Here is a 19239-nt window from a genome sequence, read left to right as displayed (position 1 = left end):
ACGTACTCTGAAAGAGGAAAATCTGTAGCGTTAATTACATTAAAAGGTCACAAAGGGCTCATTGGGTATGAGGGCAAGAATTTAAGCAACTAAAGCACACAGGAAAAGCTGAAGCTGAAAGCAGACAAAGAATTACCTGGACCAATTCAAATCCTCCAGATCTTTGCTTTTTCAATCTTCTCATCCCTAATTAGGACCTTCAGTTTGTCTTTTCATCCTACTAATCAGACTTGCCATGCCAGTTCTCATGACCGCCTCTGTGGTGTTTCCATAGTAACATGATAGATGCATGTGAGAGTTCTTGGTGGTTTTGTGGAAAGATAAAAGTGATTTAAGAGCCATTATATCACTCTACTAACAATTAACTCTTAAGATTTGTAAGATAAATACTGTCCAGCCTTATAAACATGGAATATCTATTGTGCGTTTAATGGATAAAGCAAATATTTCATTTTTAGACACCATTATTTGACTTTGGTCAAATTGGTTCACCTTGCTTCAGGCCCTGAAATGCAACCTCATATTTCTGAGCTTAATTGAATAAAATTGTTAATTAAGCCACAGTGTGGATATTAATATCCATGTGTGCGGATATTAACATCCATTATTACAAAGACAAATCCATGGTTTTATTTTATTTCAATTTTTACAACAGGCAACGTTGGAGGTGCATTCTTTCTCTTTTTTTTTATGGTTGTATGACCAAGGAAAGACCTAGAACTTTTCCCTTTTGGTTCATACTATTTGAAACATGTTTTTTTTTTAAGAAAAAAAAAAAACCCAAACCTAAATGCATACAATCAATATACTGTCTAGTTTCTAATTTTCTGCTAGTTGGCAGGCAGATGTATCAAGTCTTATCTCAGTAAGCCACACTATGACTGGATATTCTTTGTCAATGCAGTGGATCAGTAGGACCATGACATTCCAGGAGGCATAAGATCTAAAAGTCACTCAAATATTTAGGTCCTTGTTTTGTTGGTTTCTGGTTTTGGGTGGGTTTTTTTGTTTGTTTTAGTTGTTGGGGTTTTTTTGGGGTTCTTTGGGGTTTTTTTCCAAGTACATCTTGCAACAAAGTGCACATATTTAGGAAAGAGACCTGAAAGTGATTTCATGGCAAGGTCAGAGGTCAGTCTGCTTAGGAAATACCTTGCTCTGTTTGGCCTCAGCTCAAACTACTGAGGTCTCAGAACAAAGATGAGCTTGCTCTAAGCATCAAAATTTGTTTTCCAGTTATGCAAGAGGAAAACAAGCCTGAAATTAAGGTTTTCCAGTCTGGTGGAGAATCAGGATCCTCATTCTCAACCACTGCCTGATTTACAGGGGAGCTTTATTTGGATTCCCCCAGAGTGGATGGAAAGGATAAAAGAAATAAATTATAAAATTACATACCTGAGATTCTCTAACTTACATTGCTGTCTCAGATTTATTCTATTTGAAAGATTACTCAGGGAGAACCTCTCTTCCTTTTTAAAATTACAGAGATATTATGAAAATTAATAAACTTAATGGACTAAACAGCAAAGTGGTTTCCATGGTTCCTCATCCAACCGTGCAGAGATTCTCAGGGGTCTTTAGTGCTATTTCTGTGTATGTCAAAGAAAATCCTCTCTTTGACTCCATAAAGCTCAACTCTAATAGTGCCTCACTGCAAAACTTGGTACTTTTTTATTTCTCAAAAGTTTATTTTCTTGCCCTGTTCTCAAAAGTACTGATTTTGTTAGACAAGCTAAGTCAAATTGGAATGATCCTGGTCTGATCCTAATTATATTACAGGAGTAAAAATCTAGATTTCTTCCTCAATTCCAGTATTGTTCTAGCCACTTTTTTGAGCTAAATTGTCAATCTGAAAGAATATAGTTTTGTTTAGGATGCTTTCGTTGTTCTGTCATTTATTGGCTGCCATTGAGAAAATAATTATACTTCTCTTTATTGGTTGTCTTAGCCTGGAGCTGCAGATAGTAAATACTGAATAGTACTGAAACTTCTGTGTAAAGGTGATTCCTCACACAGGCCTCTGAACACATTTCCTGCTCTTAAGACTGAGATACACAAGGAAGCGAACAGATCCATCCTTCAAGTCCAAGTTGGTGTGGAAATCTCCAGTTCCTATTCATTTGACAACTTTAAGCAATGCTGAGAAGCACTGGTGTAACTATAAGCAGACACAGATTCCCCTGCATTTCAATGTCCTGTTGCCAGTCACCCACAGTGGCAATTACAGGGACTCAGGGTTTGAAAACATTTTTATATAATTTTTAAATATACAGATTAGACTCAGTGGTGCCATCATAAATTGTGATTGATTCCATTCAGGTTACAGCAGATAAAACTGATTTAAGTGGGATTAGCCGGTATGCTATTACATTTTCAAACTGTATTTTTTTTGGAAGCAATATAAAAATTCTCCTAAGTGATTGTATCAGAAAAGGACAAATTAAAACTTGCATTCAAATTCTGCCTTGAAGAAGTGTAAAGTAAGGAGTGAATGCCATTCTGAGCTACTCCCCTCATATTGAATGAAATAAAAAAGATACGATGGCAGCCTTCAAATTTTGGCCAAAACATTTCTAGCCTCACCATAGATTCAGCTTCACCTATTTTTTTTATGGTGGGATAAAGCCTCACTAACTCTTCCCCCATAATTTTATTTTGATAACATCAGGGAGGTTAAGCAGCAAGAGGAAGAGCCCGAGGTGGATGTGTGGGATCTGCTGAAGAACGCGAACCCCAGCGAGTACGAGAAGATCGCGTTCCAGTACGGCATCACCGACCTCCGGGGCATGCTGAAAAGGCTGAAGCGCATGCGCAGGGAGGTGAAGAAGAGTGCAGGTGAGAATGGGGCAGAACATTCCTGGGCTCTGTGGTCACACACAAACATTCCAGTGCTCACTGCTCACACACAACCATCCCTGTGCTCACTGCTCACACACAACCATTCCTGTGCTCATTGCTCACACACAACCATTCCTGTGCTCATTGCTAACACACAATTCACCTAAAAAAACCCAAATATGCCTCACTTCCACACAAGGGAGCTTTCACACTACAACTCGTTCCTGCGAGGAGTTAATCAGAAGGAAGATTTGGTCCATGGTGGAAGCATAAACACCTTATCAGTGCTTACATAAAGCATCCCTCCCTCTCAGATAAACAATGGTTCCATCTGGAGCAATGTCCCCCAGGTGTGTGGAAAGGTGTTATCTGATCAAGCAATACAGAAATTAGACTTTGTGTTACCATCAATATCTTCTGCTCTAAACAGAGGTCACTCCAAACACACACGGTGTCTGCTCTTCATAATCTCGTTTTGCACTTAATCTCCGTTGCTCAGAAATTCCAGCTGTACCACAGACCCTCCACCCTGAACTGGGTGTGGACATTCAGGCCTGTCTTTCATCAACCCTACTGAATAATAGGAGAGGTGTAATTACATACAGAAATATGTATGTATGTAATACATATGTCACCATTGAGCCAGAAATGACACAAGTTCACTCGAAGGCTGGTTTGCAAGGGAAGCATGTTTAATAGAAAAGTGCTCTCTTTTATAGACAGATTCGACACATTCTACTTGATTGGCTAGCTAACAAAAACATCTTTCTCGCAAACAGTCCTTGAGAAGAACAGAAAAACAGAGTAGAAAAACACCACCTGCAGGTCGTTAACAAGTTACCATCGTTTCTGTGACTCCCTAAAAAGTCTCACAAGTCCACTGTGAGAAAAATGAAACCCGTTTTCTCCTCTCTGACCAGGCTGCTGCGTCCACATACATGAGTATATAAAATACATGTATATACCACAGAACGTTTGCACACACATATAAATACAATTATACTATTGTGGCATCTGCTTGTTCCTGGACAGCGTTTCAGAACTGGATGCAGTATATACATTTCCTGTGTCATTGGTTTTCTGGAGGTGTCCCTTTTATGTGAGTGAAGTCCTCCACAAATCAGCTGTAATCCAGCTCCCTGATACACCCTCTCTCCTCATCCATTACCTCACATCATAATAGATGTTATGGTACTTACACATTCATTTTTATTTATGTGTTTCATTTGATGTATCTAGCCAGTCCTATTTGGAATACAGTCACAAAGTCTTGAAGAGATGCCAGCTTGATGTTGGTCAGGATAACCAGATGTGCACAGCTTTGTGCTTACTCTAGTGTTTCTAGATGATTCCATGCAGACCAGTGTGAGAATATCTTGTGATGCAGAACATTGTGTGCATGTATTCTGACAGCTTTGATGAGACTTATACAGTGTCATTTCAGCATCCATATTCTTGTTTCCTGACCTCATGTTAAAATAATGTTTGACTTCCACAACAGCTTTTGCCAAAGGCCTCGATCCTGCATATCAGGTGGACAAAGGAGGTAAAGTAAGATTCATGGTGGAGCTAGCAGATCCAACAGTGGAGCTCAAGTGGTATAAAAATGGCCAAGAGATACGACCAAGTGCAAAGTAAGTGATTTTAGCATATTTGAGCAATAAAATGGACACACATCTCCTCCCTTGACAAGTGTGTTGCCCAGGTCTATCTCTTTGCTCAGGCTGCACCAATTTCACTGCTGAATTTCATGAGATGTGAAGAGTATACAAATGATGCTGTGTTGCTCAGGACCCAGAAAAGTACACTGTAGGCTAAATGTAATATAAATTTCCTCCTTTGTCTCAAGACAAAAGTCTTAGAGATCCTCAAAAAAAATGTGGTGCCATTTTCTACTCAGTAGTTTCCAAAAATGAGGCAGCACTGCCAATAAATAAATCACTTGTCCTTGGTCATGCATCTGGAGGTGGACATCATCTTTCTACAGTAATTTTGTGCTAAGAGCAGAGATTTTCCATCACATACTTACCCACAAACCCTAAGAAAAGGGGGGTGAGTTTTGTCTTATCTTCCACTACTCTGTTGACACCCTGAAGTCAACAGCCTGCACCATCAGTCATGAGCAACAGGTCTAGTGTACACAAGCTTCTTCACCTGAACATTGGTTTATTCTCTGGCTTTTCCAGGAAGTGCAGGTGCAGACATTTGAGTACCTGTAGAGCAGTGCCTGCAAGTTGAGCCCAGTCCTTTTTGTGGGCACAACCAACTCTAACAACCCCGTGCAGAAAACCCCATTCATTCCACAGGCAGACACACCGGGGGAAGATGCGCATAACAGTGTAATAGTTCTCAAATGTTTCTCAGCAGCACAAAGTCCTAGACAATTTTTCCTCTGACCAGTTAAAAAATATAGTAATTAACAAAAGGCCTTTTTACAGAAATGAGGCAGATTTCCTTCACTCTGTTGAAATCAAGAAAGGATTTTGGTTAAAATTCATGATTGACAAAAAAATGGATAATGGAGTACCTTTTCTTTAGCCCCTGTATTTGGCATAAGTAATTCAGAGGGGTTTTGCAGGCAGCTCTATGGATTCCTCCCCAGCAGGAGGGGCTGGGTTGAGTGCTCCAGTGCATTTCTACCAGGCAGCTGAAGCAGCTGTCAGATGCTAACGAGCTTTGGTCATTACAAACCTGGAGCAGATCTAAACTGGTGACATAAAGGTGAAAGGCTCCCTATCCCATTACCAAAACCCCATATCCCATTACTGATATCTTGTGCCATCTGGCCTACCAATAATATTAACCTCTTAACTTTGGCTATTATTACACTTCACAAAAATGTTGGAATGAGTGATGGTGTCCTCTTACTGGTTATTTTCAGCTTTACTCATCTAGAGTTTCAGACTCCATTTTATTTGCCATCATTTGACTCCAGCTTCTTTTTCTTTTTTAATTTCTTCTTTTCATATCACCCAGACCTGGGATCTTGGAACAAGCCAGAAGCAGTTCATTGTCACTCTACATCACAGCTCTTTTTTTTGCTAGAAGCCTATGACAGCTCTGTTGAATCTTGGAAATTGCTTCCAAGGACAATTTTCCCAGTACTGTGTAAACCCTAGTACTTTTGCCTCTAAAAATCCCTACAGCACTTTCTACATAAAACAAAAGGTGTCCAGAAGTTTTGCTAACATGTCTTTGCTGCATTCCTGTCCAAACAGATACATTTTTGAGCACAAAGGTAACCAGAGAATTTTGTTCATCAATAACTGTACGATGACAGACGATGCTCGCTATTACGTAACAGCTGGTGATGAGAAATGCTCCACAGAACTGTTTGTGAGAGGTAACTATGTCAGCTTGGGGCTGTTTCACCTGCCCTAAATTTATGTGGCTTCTTTGGCCGCAACAGAAATTATCAGGGAGGATCTGGTTTGGTATATTTTTGCAATTTGCATTAGCAGCTAATGCAATTTTGCATCAGTATACCAAGTGTCAGGATCACTTGGTATTTCTGTGATCCCTGGCCATTTATTTTTTTTCTCATCCTGTAGTTAGCAGCTTAGTGAAAACCCTGAAATGGGGATACAGTCAACTTGGTATTGTGCATTGGACTCTAATATTGTCCAAGTGCCCTCAGATCAGGATTTCTAGAAGCCAGTTTTCATTCCACTTGCACTGATTTGAGGGAAGACTCTATCAACATTTATGAATGGGAGTCCATATCTTCACTCTCTCTGTTCCTGTGGTGTTGATTATCTCAGCAAAACAGATATTAGTATGAAGAAATTTACTTTTATTGAGCAAATTTCCTACTAGCATTCTAAAGAGCAACAACTTTTCTGATTTAAGGCAGAAAAGGCTGCACTGATACCCATATTAGAACTTGAAAGTAATACTGCCTTCTACAGCATGATTTAGAAAAACCCTTTCACTTGGTTTTCCCTCTCAGATTGTAAATCTGTAATTTTTTCTTTCCAAAGACCCTCCAATTTTGGTGACCAAAGGCCTGGAGGACACCAGCACCTATGTTGGTGAACGAGTAGAGCTGAGCTGTGAAGTGTCTGAGGATGATGCAAATGTGAAATGGTAAGACGTGCTTTGAACAGCTTCCATGAAAATAAAACCCAGAAACTTTTAATCATGGACAAAAACGTGGGCAGCTTTTTCCTAAACCAGTAAACCTGAAAATTGTTAAGAAAATCTCAATAAAACCTTATTCAAAAATGTAGCAACACCAAAAATACCCTTATACATTCATGGATGAGTTTGTTTAACATTTTCTAGTGCCTTACAGTCTTGTAAAGTCTCCTCTGGGAGTTTCAATCTATGGAAGTCTTACTTGCACAGGACTTCCTTCGGAAAAATAAAAATTCTTTCCTTTCCATTAGGTTTAGAAATGGCGTAGAACTTTCCAATGATCCCAAATCTCGGTATCGGATTAAGGTTGAGGGTAAAAAACACACTTTGGTCATAGAGGAAGCTGCCAAAAATGACACTGCAACCTACTCAGTAATGACAACTGGAGGGCAATCAGAAGCCAAGCTTTCAGTTGACTGTGAGTATCATCCACCTTGCTCTCCAATTCATGTGCCACAGCGCGCTGGCACACAGAAATGAACAGTTTTCTTGCCTTTCCCTGGGGGTTGAAAAGGAGACTTAACTTCCATGGCAATTTTTTTGCTGTGAATTGCCAGAATAACAAAGAAAACTTCCCTTTGGAAACTATTTCCATGAACTAGTTCTGCTTGTTAACTTTCTCTCACACCATTAATATGGAAAACAAAGCAATCCATCCAAAGGTACAATAGGTCAAAAAAGTGAATTTTCAGGGGAAGTATGTGTTTTTCTTCAGTCCTTTCAAGCTTTTACAGGAAAGCCAAACCTTGGCACAAGCACATGACTGTGTATCCTGTCAGCTTTGTTTGTGCAGTATCTCCTTAAAGTGCTTGTGTCTTTAAACAAAATTTATCCGGTCCGTGCTCTGAAGTTATCTTGCATTATGCATAAATGTACATTTTTACTTGCAATACTACTCTTGACTATTTTGTACCAATTGGCACCCTTACCAATTCATGGTTTCATTATTAAGTTGGAAATGGCCCCCCATGGTTACTGAGCTCCATCATCTTTCTTTAATGCATCTGCTTCTGTGTTCCTAAGTGAGACCTCTGAAGATATCACTTGCACTAGAAGACCAGACTGTGAGGCTGGGACAGGAAATCCACTTGAAGTGTGAGATATCTGAGAATGTGGAAGGGAAATGGTACAAAAATGGGCAGCTGATTGAAGCCAGTGACCGTGTAAAGCTTTATCACAAAGGAAGGTAAGCCTGTTGTGCATTGACGTGGCTTTTGGTGGAATGACACTGCGGACTTGTGCCAGTCTGTGGGTTACCTCACTAAAAATCATCTGCTAATCAAGCCTAACTTCTGTCCCTCAAGACATATTTATTTCTGTCATTTTAAAAGCCATGTCTCCTTGCTTCCTTTAATCTTATTTTTTAACCTTCTTTTGTGTATTTTGGCTGTGGAGGACAATAATCAAGTCCTGGATCCACCTAAGTTCAAGCTGTTGATTTTTCTTGCCATTACTGTTGCTGTTGGTATGGGATATTAAGCAAAAAATTAAAATTATTGTTAGACATTATTAAAAGATACAATTCCTTTTCTCTTTCCTTTCTGTGCCTCTTTTCCTCATAGCTCCTGTTTGTATCAACTCACAAAGATGGTCCTACAAAAGTCAGAATATTCCCACAATGGGATCACCTGCAGATTTTTTCTTGAACAACCAAATTGCAATTGAATGGCAGCAGCATAGAATCCCTGCGTAAAAGAGATTACACTCCTGTATTTTCTTTGTTCTGTATTTAAACAAACAATATTAGAATTGGTTACTTTATTTGGTGGTTGTTGTCTCAGTAATATTTTGTACAAAGCACACAGTATTTAATCACTTAAACCACCACTAAGCAACAAGCAAAGGATTTTTAGTCAGTAATTTTACTCGCTTTCACAGATCTCCTAAAATTTTCACAGACTTTTCCTTATAGCCTCAAGCAGTCTTCAAACATAATTTACACAGACTTCTTTCTCAATCCTTTTACAGAATCCACAGATTTGTTATACCCGTTTCTGCTGTTGATGATGAGGGTGAATACATGTTTGTGCCAGATGCCTACAACATTAATATTCCATGCAAAGTACATATTGTGGGTAAGTAGGATGCACAGTGACCTGTATAGAACAGCTTTCTGTGACCCTTGGAAATTAAAAGCAGTGTGAAATACCCCTGACCACAGCCACTTTGAGCAGGCATCCATCGGAGAAAACAGACCTGCAGCTTTGGCAAAGTGCACTTGAGCTGCTGGGAGAGTCCTTTGCCTGTGCTCAGGATCTGCTCCAAGTTTTTGTGCTGGGGGGAGCCCCTGGGAGAGGCTTCTTGAGGCTGAGCTCCTAAATCTAAACCACTATGAAGAGTTTGTGTAAAAGAAAACCTGCTAGATATACAGATAACCTCTCAGATATACACTGCTGTCTTTAAGAACTGGCTTGCTAACATTGCAAAATGTGATTTGATAAGAGAGGAGTAGAATAAGCGCATATTTACCTATTCACTAAAAACATTAAATGCTATCTAGAGGGAAAAATTGTTCTGCCCAGCTTTGATTCATTCAGCAAAGCAGGAGGCTTGTAAGTGATCCCAGTCCTTCAAACAAAAATAAAACAGGGCATTGACTGTTCCCACAGCAATGCCTCACCAGCTTCTAGCTGCAACCAGCAACTTGGAAGTCAAAAGGAGAACAATATAAATTATCAAAGTTTTAGAAAACATGTTTTTTAATTGAACCTGAGAGATGTGGGATATCTGTATTACAAAAAGTAATGGTCGGATTTAGGGAGAACGAAAAAGGAAGTGATACTAGAGGGAAATTATCATTGTGCATAGTTCTAATATGTTAAAAAAAGTTGCAAGAGGATATTAATCAGTTTTTCTCCATATACACAGTGATAATTTTGTTTTCAGAAAAGGATTGAGGTTTATAAATTTTTAAACTGTAAGGACAGTGAAGGCTGAAGTGTGGTTAAATGTGCCATAAAAAAAGCCCACAGCTGAAATTCTCAAGAGCCACTCAGAGGAAACCACTCTCAGAAGTTACCTGTATATACATAATTCTGCCTCAGGGAAACAGTTATATATTTTTTTCATATGGTCTTTTTATTCCAAACTGTCTATGGTGCCATGACTTCTTTTTTATTAGGCAGTTATTTTCTTAAATAGATCCTTCTTCACAACTTTTCTTTAAAACAAAATTCAGTTGCTTAAAAATACCAAGAAAATAAAACATAGAGCATGTTTCTGTGTGTTGCAGACCTGTGCCAGGTCACTGAGCTCTCAGAGCAGCAGCTTCATGCCTAACTTGGACAATCTCTCCTTTTTCAGATCCTCCTAAACTTCACCTGGATGGTCTTGGGGAAAATAACACTGTGACAGTAGTGGCAGGAAACAAACTGCGACTTGAGATCCCCATCACTGGTGAACCACCTCCAAAAGTCTTTTGGAGTAGAGGGGACAAGGTACATTGTCATTGTAGATGTTCATTTAGTTTAGCCAGGAGCCTTTTCCTTCAAAGAATAATCTTTAGCTTTTTGAAGAAATTTATTTTAATTGCAGAAAATAAGGGGGAGATGCCCTGAATTTAAAAATGCTCATTGCTCAAAAAATAAGGGTAAAACAGGTAAATATTATTTAGAATCTTTTGGGTCTTTTTAAGGAAAGCCTGAAATTAATAAGGAAAAAATGGGTTTACTATAAAAAATAGTAGAGGAGAAGGATTTATTGGATGCAGAAGAAAAGTTGTGAACATTTACCAAATGGCTACTTCTTCTATACATTCAATGCCCAGAATGGCTGCCAAGTTTTGGCAGGAAGCCATGATATGGTCTGGTTTTGGAAAATGAATGACAAATTCTAATGGAGTTCAAGTCTCAAATGAAACAATGGGCTGGGCAATTGAGGTCTTGCATCTGGTGTCTTAAAGCAAAACTTTTGCTTAGATCAATCCCTGGCTGTGTAAATACCAAAATAATAGTTTTTCACATTTAAATTTTCATTGTGCAGTGTAGAAGCTGGGACATTTTACCAACTAGTGCACTCATCAAACCTATCTGGTCCAATCTGTGACCACTATTTTTCAAATATTAATTGTAGGGTCACCACTGTGGTCCTGTCCAAACAGGGAATTATGCTAGGAGAGCTCCTACTGCGAAATACATGACAGCATTTGAAATCTGTGAGGAGAAACTACTGACCACTACAATCACTCTCACCTTTAAAATTAATGATTTCCTTTTGATCTGAGGAAGAATCAGCTATTCTTTTTCCATCAAATTAATGATATGTGGTGTTGGCAAAAGTGTGCTCTACCTTGAAGGAGAAGCCTAGTGCCTCATTCTTTGTGATGCAATGAGTAGCAAACAGTTACCATGTTTTGCTTATTTTAGTCATTTTTCTCATCATTAGGTGACTAAAATGCTGAGGTTTGGTGTGGTTTTTCTTAAAGTTGCTTTAACATTTTTGTTGAAGTGACCTGTGCTATTTTGAAATTTTGATTTTTGAGTATTTTGACTCTCAAATCCATAAAATATGGATTTTCCCTCTGCTCTCTGTGGTTCCTAGATGGTCACAGACAGTGGAAGAATTCGGGCAGAATCCTACCCAGACAGCAGCTGCCTGGTCATTGACGCAGCTGAGAGGGAGGATTCGGGTCCTTTCAGAATCACCTTAAAGAATGAGGCTGGAGAGGACACAGCTCTAATCAACATCAAAGTGGTTGGTAAGTCATGTGAGACAGAGCCCATGAGCCATGTCACTGGGGTAGAGTCTCAGGAAACTCCCATTTTCCTATTTTTCCCCATTGCCAGGTGTGGAATTGGGATGCAAGGGTACAAAGGCTGGGTGTTACTGAAGGGAGTAGGAGCTTAGAAAGGATTTAAGTAGGAGTTGATTCTTGCTGCTGCCAGGGGCCAGACTTCTCTGATTGCCTCAGGCTGTCCTTATCACACTCCCAGGGGCTGTGGGCTCTGGCTTGGCCCATGCCCTCCAGAGCCTCTCAAGTGTCTGGACTGTGCAGAAGACCTTGGCATTCATCCATTCCTAACCACCAGCCAGGATCCACTAGATTTCTTTTTCCCCCGTTCTCTCTCCTCATTAGGAATTCCTTTTGCACCTCAAAAACTATTTAGATTTGTTTCTTATTTGACATTTTTATTTTCAGCCTATGCAAAAAGAGGAAAGTTTTTTTTGTTTTTTTAAAATAATATTTACTTGTTTACAACAGATGTTCCTGATCCTCCTCAGGCACCAAATGTGACTGAGGTGGGTGAAGACTGGTGTATTATGACCTGGGAACCTCCAGCAAATGATGGTGGATCACCCATTTTAGGTACATATTTTTTTTTTTGGTGGTGACTCTCTAATACAGACAAAAGAAGCAAACACCAAATAGTGGATGCAGCAAGATCAGAGTTTAGCTCAGGCTCTGGAAAGTGGTGTTGGGAATATCCAGTAGCTAGAATGTTCTGCCTGTTCTGACTTTATCAAATACCTGTTTTTCTAATGCTTTGAGATTTGTCATTTTCTATCTTGTTACATTATCATGTAACTTGAAAGTTACATGTACTTGAAAGACAACCACTTATAAAACCAAACTCGGCATTGTTATTAGGCTGTTTGTGTTAGAAGGAAATTTCAGAAACAATTTACTGAGTAAAATGGAATATCTTTTAATACACCAAACCAAGAAGAAAGCCAGAGGGACCCAGAGGTCAGTAGAACCAGGCCCTTTTCACTCTGTACTAAACACAGCGGCCTTCTAAGTCCAAAAAAAGCTCATACATGGCTATGAAAGCAAACAGGTGACTCTCAGAGAGCTTGCAATGAGGAAAATTATCACTCTGAAGCTAGAAGGGAATACTGAGGTGTATCCAGGTAAAAAAATTGTCACTGGGCAGTCAAAAAATAGACCTTTTATTACTGACCTTTGTGCCACTTCACTTATTATGATAAAATCTTTTCTGGTCAAAAGGATATTTCATTGAGAGGAAAAAGAAACAAAGCTCCAGGTGGATGAGGCTGAATTTTGAACTGTGTAAGGAAACAACTTTTGAGCCAAAGAAAATGATTGAAGGTGTTGCTTATGAGGTCCGTGTGTTTGCTGTCAATGCCATTGGCATGTCCAAGCCAAGCATGCCCTCCAAGTCCTTTGTTCCTTTAGGTAAGTAACCAAAAGCAGAGATAGGTATGCATTTACAAAATCAACATTCATTTGTTATTAAAATCAGCTAATTACATAATTCTTTATTCATATGACAGCTAGAAGGCTTTGTCATTCCCACAGTGACAGGCTAACTCAGTGGCCTTTTCATATAAAGAAGCATTTTCAAACTATGGTGACAACCACAAGTGTCATGGACATGTTTTATGAAAAATCCTTTGGCTACGATACTTTTCTCCTGAGAAGCTCAGAGGCCTCAGAAATAAAATCTAAACAATTCTTATCTGCTGCTGTGGAATGCAACAGGTGCATCTGTGATTGGTCTCATGTGGTTGTTTTAATTAATGGCCAATCACAGTCCAGCTGTCTCAGACTCTGGTCAGTCACAAGATTTTATTATCATCCCGTTCTTTTCTATTCCTTGCTAGCCTTCTGATGAAATCCTTTCTTCTATTCTTTTAGTACAATTTTAGTATATAATTTCCTTTTAATATAACATATATCATAAAATAATAAATCAGCCTTCTGAAACATGGAGTCAAGATTCTCATCTCTTCCCTCATCCTGGGACCCCTGCGAACACCACCACACCACAAGTCCTTGTAAAAGAAAGGTGTCTTGTTCTGTAGATCAGCAAAGGTTCCCCCAGAACGCAGAGGAGGAGGAAGGAGGGGGCTGTTACAGCTCCAGCATGCTCCCATCTTGCCAGAACATACCTGCTGAGGTAGAATACACTGCTCCCAACTTGAATACACTGCTCCAAACTTCTCTGCTCTACCAGCCACAGCTGCTTGTCCTTCTATCTCCTCAGCAGGAGGAATTTATCTCCAGGTCAGGCTGTGAGCACATATGGGATGAGGTAGCTGCTTTCTCCTAGTGTGGTCCTAATTGGAGAACACATGCCAGGGATGATGGATGTCGCCCTGATTTTTTAAGATTTTCTAAGCCTTCTGATGTTTACATTCTTGTAGCAAACTTTCTCACACACCTTCTGTAAATAACTCATTGTTTTGCATTCTTTTATGGAGGAGGAGAAATTTGATAGACTGTTGGTCTGTCCAGTGTTATTGGAGAGGTGGCACTTTCATCCTCCAATCCACTGTCACTTTTAGAAAACTATAAATGTTAGAGCCAGAAAATAAACTTCCCTTTTTTCTTCACCTCGAGAGCAGCGGTGTGTGCGCTCGTGTTGTTTCGTGTCCTATAGTGACAGATGGGAAATCATCCTGGAAGGCAGGATAGCCTGTCACCTGTGATACTAAACTAGAGAAACACAGACCATAAGCATAAACCTTTCATGGTAACACAGTGTTCTGCCTTCTCCCTGCTTGCTGCAGCTGTCACCAGCCCCCCAACTCTGCTGGCAGTGGACAGTGTGACCGACACCTCGGTGACAATGAAGTGGAGGCCCCCGGACCAGATTGGGGCGGCAGGGCTGGACGGCTACGTGGTGGAATACTGCTTTGAAGGAAGTAAGTGACAGCACCCGGGGTACCTGACCCACAGGGAACGTGGGTGAGACTTTCTCCATTTTTTCTCTACAGGTATCAGGTGCTCTGGCTGTCAGGCAGAGACTAATCAGGCAGAAAACCTCAAGGAGCAGGGTTTTGTTCAGGCTTCCTTTGGTTTGTATTCCAGATGCCACCTGCTGACTGTGGTTCGACATATCTTACACTTGATTTGAAATCCAAATCAAAAGCCATATAATCTGTTGTAATGTGCCAAGTACCATGCTAATAATTCCCCTCTTTCAGATGCTAAATGAGAGTTAGGGCAGTAAGGAATTCATTGGTGGATGAAGGCATAGGAAATAATGGTTAGAAGCGTGGCCAAAAATATGTTCAGGTTGGCTGGGTTTTAGGGACAGGAGGTCCTCAGTGTGGTAATCCCTATGTTGACATATTAATAACTTCAAGTGCCAGCTGCCAACACTGAGAACAGCCTCTCCAATAGTTCCTGCAGAAGTCATCTAGGCATGCAAAGTCCATGTCTAGATATTTAATTTCTCCAACATTTCAGTGCAGTTTTGGGGATCTTTAACTATGTCAATCTAAGACAAAAATATATAAGAACTGAAGGAGGAAGATAAAGAGAGTGAATTAACTTTTGAGAGTAAAATAAGAAGGAACAGGGAAATGTAAATATTTACAACTTAGAGTCTTTTGGTGATCAAGCAGCAGAAACTCAGTATTTTCCAGCAGATTTTCTTCTGAACTGGCGTCAAACTAAGCCTATTTTCAAAATGTCAAATCCACCAGCACCTGGGTAAGTATCAAATAGCCTCTGGACCAACAACACCACCAGCAGCAATGTTGTGGATGTTGATGAAGGGCACACAGTTATCTCCAGCTCCACTGCTGTCGCTCTTAACTGTGCTGTAAATCAAGTGAGGGGTTGAGCACCTTTTTTTCACAAAGGCATTTATTTCAATGGAAGCTATCCATGAACTCAGTCCATAGCCTGGAGACAAGAGGTAGAGGACAGAACGTGTCATTGATGCTGTCACATGTTTCAGATTCAGAAAATCCAGGAAAACAGTAGGTCATAAACGTGGCCAGGGGCCATGGCATCAGAGTCCACTCAGCCCTCTCCCAGACAAAGTGGGAGAGGCTGTGAAGAACCACCCCTGGCTTTTCTCAGGAGCACTCAGCATCTGGTAGTATTGAGATGAATATCTTTAAGGAGCAGGACTGCAAGGAGCTCCGAGACCCGGAGGAGAGTACCTGAAGGCAGGCACAGCTGGAATGGTAGGAAGGGTTTTCCTTGTATTTTGGGAGGGAGCTGTGGGAACAGCTCAGAGTGAGTAAGCATGCAGTCTTCCATCAAGGCACAGCGTTCTGACTTTGTTTCCAGGGCACGGGCCACGTGCAGGGGAATATTAAGGGGACTGTCAATGTGAGGACTTCAGTGTATCTTGTATATTATGCTTTGTGTAGCATTGGGTAGAATGGAAAAGTTAAAAGGGCTTGACATTAGACTATGTGATATCCAAATCAAGTGATAAGAGAGGATGAGAAATACAGACAGGTTAATTCAAAGTATGGCTTTGAAAAGGAATCTTCTAAATCTGTCTTTAAAGGGCTGTTAGACAGAAGAACGTTGTATACCTGTTAAATGGAACAAACTCTTTGCTTTTTTTTCCAGATAGGTTTTAAACATACGAAGATAAAACAAAATGGCAGCCAAGTCTGTCATTTTACTGTTACCCACCTCAGTTAAAATACAATGGGTACAATGTATTTTACATAGTTTTGAGTGTTTATGTATATCTATATATACCTCCTATATATACATATACATCTATATATACACAATTGACATTATGTATATATGTTATGAAATGCTTAGGAAGAAGCAAGATAAGTAGAAAATGCCAATTTTAAAATGCCAATTTTAAAATATCAATTTTAAAAGTCATGTCTTTGGGTTATTCATTTTTTTCTCTCTGTTCACTTGTTTTTTTCCTTTCTTGCAATATCTTAGTGCCTCTTTTTTCTCAGCCCTGTTCTGCCTCAAACTAATTTTTTCTGTAATGTTTAATAACTCTTTTTAATTTCAAGATACTTTTTATGACTGTCTATATTCATTCTGCTTCTTTTTTCTCTTAGTTATCTGTCTGTAAACTCATCTGTATTTACATTCTCCATTCTTTCACTGTTGTCACTGAAGTAGCTTTCAAAAGGGCTTTTTAGAGTCTTCCTTAATATAGCAATCATTAGGAGAAATCACAAGCTGACAATAGGAAGACAAAAAAAATATATAAAGATAATTTAGAAGAATAATGTATCATAAACATTGGTTTGGCTGTGCAAAATTGGTATTTCCCTTTAGTAAGAATGACATAACTTGATCAACGTGGCGGATTCTTGGAGTCCTTAACTATGTACACTCCATGCATGTTACTGAAGTACTGGAGTCTCATCATGAGTATCCTGATCCAGCATTGCATAGCTGTCAATAACATGAATATAGAATATATATGTATATATATGGAGAGAGACAGAGAGAGAGAACTCCCCAGGCCTAGTTTGCAATATCCAGCCTTGGCCCTCTTGCTGTGGAGATGTGGAGCGGACCAAATCCTGTTGACACAGGAGAAGTCAGTCCCTAATAAAGTGCTGCTGACTGGTTCTTGTGGGGCATTTCAAGGGCAGCCTGGGGAGCACAGCTTGATTGTTCCTCATGACAAAATGTTTATCTGCTGGTAACAAGCTGTTGTACCTGCAGATGATCAGTTTTTATAGCCAGTAAATAAGTACTTCAGAGAGTTTCTGTTGGCTGAGACCTTTGCCAGTGTACTCATCCAGGACCATGCAGAAATACTAGAATAGTATTGTTATTATCCTGAAAATAGCCGGCTCCAGGATTACAGGAAGTCCAGGGCAGTGGTAACTTTGTTCAGGAAATAAAGCCTTAGGGTTTACATCATATCTGCCATCATCCATGGGTCTGGTCTTCTTTAATCTTCTATCTATGTTTCCTTTAGCTAAATGTGTTCTCTTCCTCTATTTCCTCCAAGCTTTTTTCCAAGACCTCTTTTTTTTCTGTCTCTCTTACTCAGAATTTATCTCTGATTTTCTTATCTCTTCTACGATGTGCTTTCTTCTCCTTCTACACTTTCTCTCATCATCATTTTGTTTCATTTCTCTCTTCCAAGTGTACCTTTTGTCTCTTTCTTTTCATATTTCTAGGGCTATTCTGGGGCCCAAAAAACTCATAGAACTTTATATCCTCCTCTTCTTTCATCCTTTATCTTTCCTGTGGGCATCACATATAATTGTTCTGTGATCTGGATGCCCTCTTTCCATGTCTTTTCTCCCTGCAGTCTCCTTGAATATGGGTTCTCTAAATCTGTAAAGCCCAGCATCTATCTTTGCATACTTACTAACAGGAATTGCTAACCACTGACAAAATGCTCCATCTGTGTGAAAGTGGGTGTCTCTGATTAATTTTAAAGATGGATTCTCTCAAGGTATATCGACAGATCAGTCTGAGGAATTGGGGGAGCCACCTTTTAACCTGGAAGGTACAGTATTCCACAAAGGATATAAGTCTTCTTTAATAAAAGAAAATCTCTCTTCATTAAAGTAAAGATAAATTCCTGATGGTGAATTTTAGGGGCAACAGTCTATGGAATTTTCTGTAGTATAGGTGTAAGGGGAGGGGGAGATGCTTGGGAAACAGTCATTGATTGAAATCCTTTTCTGCTTGAAGCTTGAAGGAAAACTTAATTCCTAAAAGACAAGACACTCAGTTATGAAAATGTGCCACAGCACTACGCTCTAGCTCTGCGGGGCTCTCAGTTCATAGCAGTTCTCTGTCTTCTGCGCCCATTTCATAGTGCTAGCTTTACATGGTGTGGGAAGTATTGATCCTGACTTGCTGGTTCATAAACCTGGCTCCTGTGCCCGGGTGCCAGCAGTGTCAGGGCAGTCTGTGCTGGGAGGACAGGGTGGATAAGAAAGTATGGTTTGTAATGGAAGCTGTTTTAAAGACTGTGCTCTTATCATCACTCCATGAATTTCGTGTGACCACCTTGGGGGTATGATTAAAAATCCCAGAATGCTGTAATTATGTGAATAATTCTGACACAGCCTTCCTTTTTTTAAAGGCATGAGGAGAGATGGCATTTCACTGCAATGTGTAAATATTCTGTGTTTCTTTTATTTCTCAGTTATACTTTCAAGGGTACTCAGTACTGGTTGAAATTAATTGCAAAACCCATTTCTCTTCAAGGAAGCTGTTAAAGCAATGATCAGTGCTTTTGCAAATACATTCTTTTTCCCCCTTGTTTTATTCTAGCTGAATTTAAAAATCTAACCATTCTTCTCTCTGGTACACTTAAATTATAGACATATTCTAATAGCATTTGTATAATTATATAAATATATATAAATATATGAATATACAAGTACAATCAGCAGCAAGTCTTTAGGGTTTGAAACGTTCTTCCTACGAATGAAAATGAATCTACATTGTGTTACAGCATAATTAGAAAAACAAAATAGAATTATTCATTAGAATCTAACAAATCTATTACTGTTCTGTAATTTTCCTTGTCCATGCTGTGGATGTATTTATAATTCCCTGTTCTTTGGATTTGTCCTCCTCCCATCACTTCCCCAAACCAG

General features: G+C 39.5%; 1 protein-coding gene across 5 annotated transcripts in view; it reads left to right on the top strand.

Moving 5' to 3' along the window:
- MYBPC1 (myosin binding protein C, slow type) overlaps positions 1-19239 on the top strand; it is a 71339-nt gene that overhangs the window by 37130 nt on the left and 14970 nt on the right. For 3 of the 5 annotated variants that reach the window (XM_030960391.1, XM_030960390.1, XM_030960392.1), the window contains 14 exons: positions 2666-2832; positions 4337-4469; positions 6054-6178; positions 6816-6921; positions 7224-7390; positions 7996-8158; positions 8941-9047; positions 10276-10409; positions 11512-11668; positions 12173-12277; positions 12920-13108; positions 14446-14580; positions 14653-14733; positions 18066-18134. In XM_030960391.1, coding sequence (XP_030816251.1) covers positions 2666-2832; positions 4337-4469; positions 6054-6178; positions 6816-6921; positions 7224-7390; positions 7996-8158; positions 8941-9047; positions 10276-10409; positions 11512-11668; positions 12173-12277; positions 12920-13108; positions 14446-14580; positions 14653-14733; positions 18066-18134 — 1838 coding nt within the window. The remainder of the gene's footprint in view (positions 1-2665; positions 2833-4336; positions 4470-6053; positions 6179-6815; positions 6922-7223; positions 7391-7995; positions 8159-8940; positions 9048-10275; positions 10410-11511; positions 11669-12172; positions 12278-12919; positions 13109-14445; positions 14581-14652; positions 14734-18065; positions 18135-19239) is intronic. The other 2 variants (XM_030960394.1, XM_030960393.1) reach the window with 2 other exon arrangements.

This window comes from Camarhynchus parvulus, chromosome 1A (genome assembly GCF_901933205.1).
Source record: "Camarhynchus parvulus chromosome 1A, STF_HiC, whole genome shotgun sequence".
Taxonomy (NCBI): Eukaryota; Metazoa; Chordata; class Aves; order Passeriformes; family Thraupidae; genus Camarhynchus; species Camarhynchus parvulus.
The sequence above is the reverse complement of the archived record's forward strand: the minus strand, read 5'-3'. Positions and strand labels throughout refer to the sequence as shown.